The sequence below is a fragment of the Phytophthora cinnamomi genome, assembly GCF_018691715.1.
Source record: "Phytophthora cinnamomi strain GKB4 chromosome Unknown Contig61, whole genome shotgun sequence".
Lineage (NCBI taxonomy): Eukaryota > Oomycota > Peronosporomycetes > Peronosporales > Peronosporaceae > Phytophthora > Phytophthora cinnamomi.
In genome coordinates, this window is record NW_027150994.1 from 447,405 (window position 1) to 459,458 (window position 12,054).

The following is a 12,054-nucleotide window of genomic DNA, read 5'->3' on the forward strand; positions in this document are numbered from 1 at the left end:
CGGGGGTGCTCTTGTTCCTGTACAAGTCGTGCAAGATGGTACCGTCCTTGTCAAGCAGTTTTGACGTCAGCGCGACTTTTTGATTGTCTTTCCAGTCTGCGATCTTTTGACCAAACTTTGGCTCCTTCAACTTCGATACCTGACTTGCAACCTTCCGGCCCAGTTTCGATGTCTTCGACTTCGCTCCAATGATCTTGGATATCCGGCTCTTTTGCCATCGTTTCATATGTTAACCCTTTAAGATATCTTGTGACGCTACTGTCAAAATTACGAACATTTTGAGCGAGCTTTAGATCGCCCAACTTCGAGTTTTCAGCTTGAGTACTGGATATAGGGGGAAGGAGTCGTAAGTGTTGTACATAATACATGGACACATACTATATGAGACCACGCAACACGAAATGTCACTTTTCCCAAAACACGATTTCTGCGATTGATGGACAATCGAAAGATCCTGACCCGCTCTATCCAAGTATGTAGTTCTTGCTATTTAAACTTCGAGTGTTCAATGAGGTAGCAGCTATGGAAAACTTGGAAGTTGACATTTTTATTAAGTCCGGTTTTTCGTTTATTGGCTGCCTAGGGGTAAGATTTCGCGAAGAAGCCAAAAGTGACGTTTCGTTAGCCAATGACGAACCGAACATGCTCAAAATGTTTGATCCTGTAAAGTACGCAGACTCTTCAGGGCTCGTGTACCAATGAAGGGTCAAATAGAGCTATCAATTCATAATGGAGTTGACCCTTTCGGACTTGCTAATTACACTAATCAATCACGCCACTGACGACGCTAGCGCTATTCCAGCGGCAGTGTGCCGATCAGTCACGTCATTGATGCCCCAGCCGCTTGCTGCCGCTTGCTGCTGCTTGGCACAACGCAATGGTGGCCACATGTTTCAACCCGTGACTCTGGATGTTCGTGGGCACTGTGGAGCTGCTCACCGGCTATAGTGGTGCCTCCGATCAACGCGCTGTCTTCGGGCGTCGGGAAGTTGATCATGGTGGCCACCATCGTCGCATGTTCCGCAAGCTGCACCATTTACAAATAAAAAAGTGTCAGGAAACTATTGTGGCTTCCGATGTGGTAGATATGTGAGGCGTAGTGATTCGAAAGTTGGTAGGGCGTTAGCCGTAGAATGCGCCTGCATGTGTATATTGCATCACCGCCGAACAACAACACTATTAAATGAAACTTGATGTACGGTCGAAGTCCTGGAGTTGTTGTGATGCACTCGATGAATACCCAACTTAAAAAAAGTACTTCGAAGCAGTGAGTATGTGCTTAGAATCCTCGATGAACCTCCATTTTCTGTTTGTCCTCGATGATCCGCCGAAAAGACACGCACGAGTCGTAAAAACACCAGGAAGAAACAAAAATAAATGTCCTTTTCACGCAAACACTCCCTGCTTATTACTACTGTCCTTCGTTACATGTAGATCTTAAGCGAGTGCTGCGAGCCAGCGAAGTTGTGTGTGGGGCTGGGGGGTAAAATCGAGGGCCCCGCACTGTCTTACACAGAGGCAACACACGTACTGTACATGTACCACCGCGGGGTAAGGATTCAGTCACAAGTTGAGTGTAGTTGAAGGCAAATAGTCGTGGATGTAGCTTGAGGTTAACTGTTTGAACCGACCTACAGCACGGTATCCGTGATATTCTCTAAACTGAAGTAGGAAAGCGCTCGTGCCACATCCTGAGGTATGCCTCGTAGTGGCGGAAATTTTTGCTTTTCGTCGCTCTCGCTCCTAACGCCGCCAAGCCCAGCTTTTCGTAGATGAACTCTGGCGTATACTTTGCCTTGATCCACCTCTCGTACTCCCTCACCTCCTTGGCGAGGTCTTCCTCCGCCTTCTTCATCTCAGCCGCGGCCTTGCTCTTGAGTCTATTTAGCTTGTAGCGTCTCCACCAGACCTTGATCCAGTTCGCAGTTCCGACGTCATTGGCCTTCTCGAACCACAGGGCCAGGTACGCTTCATATCGGCGGAAATTTGGGCTTGTCGTGGCCTTGTTACCCAAGGCTAAGAGCCCCAGCTTGTCGTAGATGTACTCCGGGTTGAATCCTGCTTTCATCCACTTGGTGTATTCTCCTGCTTCTTTTACGAGCAACTCGTCGGCCTTGAGCTTCTCCTTCGCGAGCTCCTTGGAGGTCTTATTCAAATCCCAAGTTGCTTCGCGTTTTAATTTCCAGATCCGAAAGCGGGTCAGCCATTTAGGCGTCAGTGTAAATCCTCTTTCCTCCGCCTCGGCTTCGGTTTCGGTCGCAGTCGTGGTCACTTCCACGGACCGTAGGAGGCGACTAGCACTAGGCTTGCTGTTGGTTAGTCGATCGGGATTCTTATAATCTGCCGAAATCACCGCACTACAAGCCACCAGCAAAACTAGCGCCACTAGCTTAACGCGAATCGACCGCATAACTTGAAATCGGTTGACAGCTTGGGCGATTGGAAGAAAACTGCGAACTGAGCGCAAGCGAGGTGAACGGGGCTTGGACTCCGAAAGAAAGGGAAGACACGTCGCGCAATCCTACCTCTTCCCGCAAAAGGAAGCCACTTGATTCATGTAACATTCCTATCATGCTGGCTAAGGAGCCGGCCGACGCCCGATCCTGATGATTAACAGACGCTATCACTAGTGATTGCACTGTTAACTCCAACTCATGTAAAAGGTCCAGCGTTGTTGCTCAAGACGTTGCGGAAGATCAGATTTATATATAATATTATTGTCGATAAAGTTGTGAGGAGATACAGTATGCATATGTTGTACACGGTCACGCAGCTACATGAGGACGATAACTGCTGGAGAAGGCTAGAGCAACCGAAAATGAAACCGGCTCTCGGGGATGGATGTCACGGCCCTCAAATCCCTAAAACGACCGCTATTAATACGAAGGGGAAGAAAGTGGCCTGCTTAGGCAATACGGTTGCTACAAAGAAGTGTTTACCCTCATAGAATAGCTGGGAGAGGGGACGTCTATCCAGTGGTCCTGGAAGCGCGAGCAGCAAACGCATCTGTAGATATGAAGCCGCCAATTTGGCTGGGCTTGGCGGGTTTGCTTTTCACCCTCTCCCTGTAAGAATCAATGATCCTACTTGAACTCCTAAACCTTATATGTTACCAAAAACATACCGAACTTAGACGATTTTCGGTGTATCAACCCTTTTCGCTCGGTGCATTTTCGGTTGCTGTAGCACGATCCGTAACTGCTTCACACGATCCGCGGTGCCCGCGACAGTTCATAGGATTTAATCCTTCGCGAAAGGCGGCCAGTCTTGTTTGGTGAGCGGAGCACATATCAAACCTTCAGCAACGATTTTCTAACAGATCGGCTCGATGATACTGTAGCAGGCATTCATGAAACTTGAGAGAAGACCAGACTTCAATACATGGTTGGGGTTCAGCATGCCATAAAACTCGGTGATCAGGCGGTTGGTGATTCAAAACGAATGGCGACGCTGGTGCTTCAACTTCAAGCACATCATGGAAGAGGATATATTACTAAGATAAATATGTACGGTTGGTTGAGTGAAAACAAGACAAATTAATCTTTTTTGCTTAAATACTCGCACATATAATACTGCACACACCTAAAAGGAACATGGTACATAATATGCACACACCTAAAAGGAACATGGTACCGCATCGCCTCTGTCCTAAGCGAAGTTTTGTCCTAAGCGAATTTTTATTTTAGCCAATGAAAACAATGCATTGACACCGCATGTCTGTAGTTAAAATTCCATGTTGACCAGCTAATTATAGGCTGCCACCAGCGATTCGGTCTCAGTGTTCAAAGGGCTAGGGTAGACCACACACCACAGGAACCGGCAAAAAGCCAAAGCGCTACACGTCGACTATACGCACAAGCGCCGCCTTCTCGAATTCCTGGCTGCTGGCTAATCTGTAAACGAAGCTATTCCACACTTCTACCCAAATTGCAGCGTCCGATACTCTGCGGAAACAGAAGCAGATTTCAAAATGGAAAAAGCAACAGGGTCACATTGTAGCGGTCTGTGATGAAGGAAAGGGTCACCTCAAGAATCTACGCTACAGTGGACAGGGCACCGTCCTCTCTAATGACGCTGAAGGTGATATTGTGGTGTGGATCAACTCTATGCGTAAGGATGGCTGTCCTGTTTCGTACCAGATGCTTAAGTACAAAGCGCTGGAAGTTGCAGCCGACGAAGGACTTTCCCTCGCAATTTTCAAGGCGTCTCATTCATGGCGCTGTCGGTTCATGCGCAGACACAAGCTGTCTATTCGAGCACCGCAATTTTATGCGGATGAACGCGGGTTCAATTCCCGCCGCGTCCATACTTTTTGATTGGTCCAAAATACCAAGAATTATTATAACTTTTACTTTTTATTTTTTAATTCTGAGACTTGGCAACAGATGTACCGTAAACTGTATACATTACAGTTCGCTTAGGACAGGGGCGATGCGGTACATAATATGGTACATATTATGTACCATGTTCCTTTTAGGTGTGTGCAGCTTATGACGTTGGCGCAATATTTTGGTAAAAAAAAAAGAGTCAGGTCCATACAATGTTCAAGTATAGTGGGCAATGTGTGATATAAACGAAATTTCGCAAAGGCCAAAATATAGCTGTGTGATTGGCTAAATGAAGCTGTATGCGCTGACAGGGAGTATGCGCAGACTGAAGAAATGCGGTGTATTAATGATGCGAAGCCAAGACAGCACTTGAAGTAGAATCTAATGCGTGATTTTTATGTTCATATATGTACAGGTGTCCCCGCTGAATCTGCAAAGGTGGGACCAAAAAAAACTGCGAGGTTACAATATCTGCACAGGTTGCGCATAGACGTTAATGTACTGCTTTTATAGACGCTAATGTACTGCATTTTAATGTTACGGATCGACATAAGCTGAGTTGCGCTAGATACGATGCCAGAATGCATCCAGCAGTTCCTGATAGTGGCCGAAGTTACAGCATTCCAAGCCTGTGACGCCCAACTTAAGGCTGTGTAGATTGAGATCTTCTCCTGCGGCAGCCCTACTATATACCGATCAATGCTATCCTCGACCTTAATGCGCGTGAAATGACTCTTGATGCACGCAATGATGCCCTGATCTAAGATACAATGTTCAGTGTGGGCCTTTCATTTTCTACCGATCTAGCAACTCGATGTTTTCCGCAGAGACGTTTCATTTTCCCGCAATGATCTTACTAATTCAGTACGTCTCACCTGACAGCTGTGGCAAATCTTGCGCACTGGCAGACTCCCGCACACTCTGTGTTCGCGGTAGATAGCCGATGGCAGTTGCAGATTCAGCGGGGACACCTGTATGTACATATGGAGTGGTGATGATGATTGTATTCATGTACTGGTAGCTAAGTACAGCGTATGTAATCAAAAATCTGGCGTGGGCCTCCACCCCCTCCACCAAATTTTCCCCGTACTCCCTCGGGGTATCGCTCCAATCTACGGCAACCATGGATAAAGCGTAAAAGGGTACCCCGTCACAACGCAGGTTTCATCAACATACACTTCCTGGGTTTGCTTTTCCCGGTCGTAGGTCAGAGCAAGATGGTGCCAGCGATTAGTCGCCAAATTGGCTGCTACCATCGTCCTCCCGTCCAGCAGCGAGCAGTACAAGTTGCATGTTGAGTCCACCACCACTGGTTGCCACTGATCGTCGCCCAGGTGTCACAGTCGAGTCCGTAGATAACCCCTCCGGCACAGCGACCCCATGCCGCGAAACAACACTGAGCGTTCCAGCATGTATTTCTTCTTCCAGTGCCGCCTCAGGTGATGTTTCTCATCCGGTTCGCCGAGGCTTTCAAACTTTTCATCCACGGCGGCCCGCCGCAGCTCCGAGGTGCCGTTCGCGCAAACACGGGACACAAAACTGGAGTGCGGAGCTCGAGCGCGTCGGAACCTGTCAGGAAGGCCAGCACGGTCTCCAAGACGTCGAAAGGCATCATCAACTCGGGCCTCATCTTTTCACGAAAGCAATCAGAAAATGATTTGCAGAAATACGAGCGGGATATCCTAGTGAGCAAGTTGAAGTGACAGTTGGTTGCTCCGGGAAAATCTGCTTAACTACAGGCACTTTTTTGGGTGACACTCGTCCCAGTTGCTCGTCGGGTTCCTTATCAATGACAGGGAAAAGGTGGACTATGGTAATTTAGCTACCCACTTGGTGCAATTCAAGTTTTCACGCAGCAATGAGGCGAGTATCGACGGTTTTGGTCGTGATATGGCTAGCGGTGCAGCCCCAGTGCTGGGCAGCGCGATCGACTCGACGGAATGACAACCGCCTAGTGACGCAGTCGGGTCTGAAGATGTGGGTCGACCCAAAGACCCCGTTGGGAGCCTACACGTGGAAGAGCTCGCGCGGAGACACCTGGGACCTCGTCATGAGTGACGAGTTCGATTCTCCAGGTCGGTCCTTTCGACCTGGTGACGACCACATGTGGACATCGATTGAGAAACCAGACGGCGTGAACGACGCCATGGAGGTCTACGCGCACAACAAAACCACCACAGCATGTGATGATACCAGCGGTGTCTGCAGCTTTCAGATCGAAGTCGAGGACTCGGTCACCCAGCGGCAAGTGTGGAACGGCTTCCTGCAGACACCGGGGTTTGAGAACGTCACATTTGTAAGTTTTCTCTACCGTTTGCTAACCTGCAAGTACTGACCCGTGTTGTGTTCGCTGGCAGTTTTATCGTGGGGGCATGGTGCAATCCTGGAACAAGTTCTGCATGCAAGGCGGTATGATCGAAGTTCGCGCCCAGCTACCAGGAGCACTGTCAGAGTCTTCGGGCAATCCTGACGCGCTTTTAGATCCCAGCGCACGTGCACAATCGCTACGTTATTATCCGACCTGGCCTGGAATTTGGCTATTAGGTACAATCGCCGCGTTATTACCCACCTTGACCTAGAATCTCATGTTTGTTTCTGTCATGTATCACAGGGAACCTCGGCAGAGCAATCTTCAGCGGCTCGACGAACCGGATGTGGCCGTTCTCCTACGATGCTTGTGATCCTGACACGCTCAAGCCTAGCAACCAGCGCATCAGTGCGTGTGAAGCAGATCCTGGTTCGGGGATGAACCCGTATCAAGGTCGCGGTGCTCCAGAGATCGACATCGTAGAAGGTGGAGGCACTGTCATTTCGTCGTCCATCCAAGTGGGACCTGGAATGCCGTCGGATTTTCGCGTCATAACACCAGTAAACGAGAACAGGTTGTGCATCTATTCGAGCTCGTGCAAAACACCAGGGGCCAACATCCCAGGAATCCCCGAAAGCGTGTATCTCGGAGCTCGAGGCCACCAATCCTGGTACCAACATCTGCGCTACGCTTCCAACAACTTCTGCCAGCAAAACACCAGCTTGATTCAAAGCTACGCAGCCGTGAAAGCCGCACTGAATGTTGGGATTGAAGACAACGTGTGCTCCGTCGACACTTGTCCAGCCTCGCTGGATATCAACTCCGACCTTCATTTCATGCGTGCAGATGGCGGTGATCGCTGGGGAATCAACTCGAACGGTACTTGCTTCGCTGCGATGAACTCCTACATGGGCGAGTTTATCTGCAGCGCAGGAAACCCCGACCCCAACTGCAAATCTCTCGATAACGCGCCAGTCTTGCCCACTGATGAGTCGACGTTCGCCTTCCAGATGGATGCACTCTCGGCGAACTGGCCGGTGCACATGGCGGCGTACACGGACTTTATCGAGTATCAGGTGGAATGGGTGCCCGGCCCCAATGGTTACGTTCGCTGGATGGTGGATGGAGACCCCTTGTACGAGATTCCGGCTGCAACGATTACGAACCCTCCACAAGGAGCAAGCGTGAAGAATCCCCGCAAGATCATGATCGAGGAACCACTCTACCTCATTTTCAACGTGGCAATGTCCAGTAAGTGGGGCGCCCAGCCACCAAACCCGAAGAATCCGTGTCGTGGAGATGGCACGGATCCGGTAGCAAACCGCATCTGCGATTCCTTTCCGATGCAGTTGAAGATCGACTACGTTCGCGTGTACCAAGACTTGTCCCCCGACTCAATCATGAGTGTTGGCTGCGATCCAAAGACTCACCCCACGCGTCAATGGATACTCGACCACCTTGACGAATACGAAGACGAGGAAAACAAACTTATTGAGGTGCGTGGGAAGGCATTCTGTCAGACTGACGAAGACTGCACAGTTCAAACGAGGCACCGACATCAACAAGCTTCGTCTAACAGAAGATCGACGGTCGTATTCACCGGACGGTGCGTGAACCAGCGCTGTGAGTGTTCAAGCGGCGCGTGGACCGGCCCGCGCTGCATCTTGCCCAGCCAACCAAGTGCTGTGTCCTTCAGCCCTCCTCTCGTCGTTTCAGTGTGTGTTGGCTCAATACTTTTTATCTTGGGGATTGCCTCGTGCGTCGCTGTGCGAGTGAAGCGAAAGAAAGAGGACGAGGCTGCTGAAACGGAGCGCAAGGTGAAGCAGCAGCAACGACAGCAGTACGATCTGCTTCGCCGCCAGTCCAGTCAGCACCTCCAAAGCGCGTGGTCATCGGAATAGTTTCACGACAAGTCTGGAGAAACTACCAGAATTGTAGTACCCTCTATTTCAATCCAAGACGATTTTATTTGTTTTTGTTCTTTCCAGTGCCTTTGCGCTGTTCCTCCATCCCACACGAAATTCGTATTACGAGATGACACAATTTGGCTGCGAAGTCGAGCGATACTCCACTTGCTGCATGCTCCGTCCTTCTGCAGGGCGGGTGCAAATGGTCAGCTGCACATTAACCCACGTCAACAGAGGTCGCACTAGGCGCTCTCCAGTATAATTCGTTTTCATAGATGCTCGGAGTCTTTCCGTCTGCAGGCTTCCGCCACGAACAAGCTTGGAAACATCATCCTGCGACAATGTCCCTGTCCAAATGCGAAAGTCATCGATAACACCATGAAAACCGTACCAACCCAGATATTTCGGACGGGGAAAATTGAGGTCTCCAGCGGTAATACAACCAGTCCCAACCTGCTCGTTTGACAAATAGCCCCACTCGTGATGAAGTGTGCCAGTGCTGGAGTGAATTTTAGCGCCATCAAGGTACACCTCTTGGCGCTGGTGTTCGTTGTCGTAGCTGAGAGCGAGATGGTACCACCAATTCGATTGCAAGTTGCTCGCAACAACTGGCCTGGTATCCAATACTGAGCAGTACAGATCACCGGTAGAGCTCACGAGCACAAATTGCTGGTGGTAGTACGGCCACTGACGGCTCTCGCGACTGGCGGACTGCAGACCGTAGAGAATCCCGCCAAACTGCGTTCCATCCGACCCTGGGAGCAGACTGAACCACACGTCAAAGCTGAAACTCTCGCTTCCAAGAAAGTTCAATCGGAACTGTGATCGTCGCCGGTGCTCATTCCCAGCATAGGTGAAGTACGCATAGGAATCGACTTGGCGACCGTCCTCACCCTGGAATCCCCTGAACAACATTGACCGCGAAATCATGTACAGCTCCTTCCACGACGACACTCCGTCCTCATTACTTGCTGCCGCTTCAGACATACACCTTTGCCACTGAGACTCGTCCGCCAAATACTTCATCCACCAATGATTCGTGTGCGACAAATTGAACGCGTCGAAGCCCGTCAGGTAGCTGCACAGCGTCTCGATCGTATCCGACGGGAGCTGCTCGGGCCTGACCACTGCAATTCGCCTCCTGCTGCTGTACTTGACCATCTGCACCTGCCGCCCTTCCAGCGGCCTGGAGCAGCGAACCTCGCACGTATTCCACCTCGCCCATGGATGAGCACGCCCCGACGGCTTCAACGTGCCGACCAGTTCCTTGTCCACCGCGTTCTGTCCTCTCGCCAGCTCAGCCACATCTCGCTCCGTCAAGACGTCACCCCACACTCGGAACTCGTCGATCAGGCCGTGAAACCCGTACCATCCCAAGTACCCGGGCGTGGGGAAGTGCAGCTCATTGGCCGTGATGCAGCCCGTGCCGACCTGTTCGTGCGTCAGGAACTCCATCTCGCGGTGCAACGCGCCCGTGTCCGAGCGAACTTTGCCCCGTCCAGGTAGACATCTTGGCGTTGGCTGAATTGGTCGTAGGTTAGTGCGAGATGGTACCATCTCCCAGTCTCCAGGTCTCTCTGCACCACGGGGCGATGATCCACCACGGAGCAGTACAAGTCTCCGGTTGCACTGACCAGCACGAACTGCTGGTGGAACTGCGGCCAGTTGCGGCTCTCGGCCTGCACGGACTGCAGCCCGTAGAGGATGCCGCCTGTATAAGCTCTGTCGGGCTCTTGCGGCAGCAGCGCGAACCACAGGTCGAAGCCGAAGTTGCAGTCTTTCAAACCTGATAGTTGAAGTCGTCTACCCCCGTTACCTGATACGCTCAGAATTGATGCATATGAATCAGACGATCGCGAGGGTAGGGTTTCAGATATCGCAAGTCCTGCGAATCCTAATGCCCGCGTACGCTGATACAGCGCCTTGTAGGCGACCGCGTGCAGCGCCTCGGGCTGCGCCGGCACGCGCGCCTCCCACAGCGGAGCCGCGTCCAGCTGCCGCAGCCAGAAGGAGCTGCAGTGCGACAGCGAGAGCACGTCCAGATCCGAGAGGAAGCTGCAGATGCAGGCCACAGCTGGCGGCGACAGAGTCTCCATTGCGTCGACTCAGGTCCTGGAATCAGATCTGAAAATGGAATGTATGTGCGCGTGTCACCGAGAGTTCCGTTTCGTAAAATGAGGTGCACTTCATTTTAGAAATGTCAACAAATTTCTCAGTGTCATTTTTCATCGAACAGAAAAAGTATTGAAGTCCTAATAAGAAATAGCACGGACGCCCCCATCTTTTCCGGGACGGCGCAGCATATTTAAGTAAATCCGCCGCTCATTGGCTGGTGCAGCGCTGCTTTTCTCATTGGCCGGACGCGCAGCCAATGACCGCTCAGTGTTAAATCCACAAGCTCCCAAGGGCCCAAGTGATCAGAGGAGAATGGCGTCGTCGTCGACCGTGCTGCGCCTGTACCGCGAGATGCTGCGCAATGCAGCCAAGTTTGAGGTACGCGTCGTGTAGCTCTGCGTCTCCGCTGCGCGTTGATGTGTCGCTCGTCGTCTGAAGCGCGCGGCATCTTGTCGAAAATGGGGTTTTACTTAAGTATCGGGTTTTTACTTACTGCTCTCTAACTGTTTTTTTATTCGTAGACCTACAACTTCCGCAGCTACGCCACGCGCCGCGTGAAGGAGGACTTCCGCAAGAACAAGACGCTGCAGGCCGGCAGCCCCGAGCAGGAGGCGGCGCTCGCCTTCGCGCGCCAGCAGGCCGACGTGCTGTACCGCCAGATGGCCGTCTCGAAGCTGTACCCGCCGCACGTGAAGAGCGTCATGGAGACGCTCCCCCAAGTAGTTGGAAGAGAAATGCTCTTCAAGTGCAGGTGTTTCAATATGAGAGCGGCGACCCTCAGATTGAGAGCGTTTGACCCGTGTTAGGTTTCCTCTGCATGCACTGCAGTTCCTTCTTCCTGGCGCAGAACACTCTCCAATGCTCGGGTCTGGGCCCAGCTGGTGCTGCTGAAAGTGAAGCACTGCTGAATGCAAGCGTGAAGACTCCGACACGGATGCGAAAGATTCTGGTCGACCAAAGGTATCTACAAGTAGTAGACTACAACCCTCGCTGCTGGCGGTAATACGGAAGACGTCGGTAGTCTTCCTCTGTTGGCTACACCTGTGCACGTGGAGCCTTCAAAATCTACTCATCCGAGGTGGAAGGCGTGGGGGGAGCACCTCTCGACCTATACCAGTTGCAAACCCACCAGGTTATTAGAGTACAAGAGACGGTTAACTGTGCTCTCCGAAACATCCGTCTGAAGGCGCAATACAAATGTGAATGGAGGCAAGGTTCCGTTCGTACCGGAAAGCTGGGGCGTTTATAAACGCGTGTATACGGGTTATCGTTGATGAGACTGACAAAGGAAAGTCGGGTGTTATCATCGGCGTGCCATCGTGACACATGCAATCTATGCTCTCAAGATTCCCGGAATTGATCTTGGTCGATTGCACTCGGTACGGTACAGACTGGG

The 12,054-nt window shown here is 51.3% G+C and overlaps 4 protein-coding genes across 4 annotated transcripts; 2 read left to right on the top strand and 2 right to left on the bottom strand.

Annotated features, from left to right (window-relative positions):
• Positions 1-1,657: 1,657 nt before the first annotated feature.
• Positions 1,658-2,155, bottom strand: IUM83_17590 (uncharacterized protein; the record flags this gene model as incomplete). The annotated part of the gene is made up of 1 exon (XM_067942551.1): positions 1,658-2,155. The coding sequence occupies one exon, from the start codon at positions 2,153-2,155 to the stop codon at positions 1,658-1,660; it is 498 nt and encodes a 165-aa protein (XP_067787363.1).
• Positions 2,156-5,770: 3,615 nt separating this feature from the next.
• On the top strand, positions 5,771-8,537 carry IUM83_17591 (putative beta-glucan synthesis-associated protein; the record flags this gene model as incomplete). The annotated part of the gene is made up of 6 exons (XM_067942552.1): positions 5,771-6,013; positions 6,096-6,141; positions 6,227-6,624; positions 6,686-6,872; positions 6,940-8,132; positions 8,415-8,537. 6 exons carry the CDS (start codon positions 5,771-5,773, stop codon positions 8,535-8,537), a joined length of 2,190 nt encoding a protein of 729 aa, XP_067787364.1.
• A 126-nt stretch (positions 8,538-8,663) lies between these two features.
• IUM83_17592 (uncharacterized protein) lies at positions 8,664-10,639 on the bottom strand (the record flags this gene model as incomplete). Its single annotated transcript, XM_067942553.1, has 5 exons — positions 8,664-8,890; positions 9,236-9,447; positions 9,535-10,064; positions 10,178-10,329; positions 10,453-10,639. 5 exons carry the CDS (start codon positions 10,637-10,639, stop codon positions 8,664-8,666), a joined length of 1,308 nt encoding a protein of 435 aa, XP_067787365.1.
• Positions 10,640-10,970: 331 nt separating this feature from the next.
• Positions 10,971-11,661, top strand: IUM83_17593 (LYR motif-containing protein 4; the record flags this gene model as incomplete). The annotated part of the gene is made up of 3 exons (XM_067942554.1): positions 10,971-11,036; positions 11,180-11,409; positions 11,487-11,661. The coding sequence occupies 3 exons, from the start codon at positions 10,971-10,973 to the stop codon at positions 11,659-11,661; spliced, it is 471 nt and encodes a 156-aa protein (XP_067787366.1).
• Between the last annotated feature and the right edge of the window lie 393 nt (positions 11,662-12,054).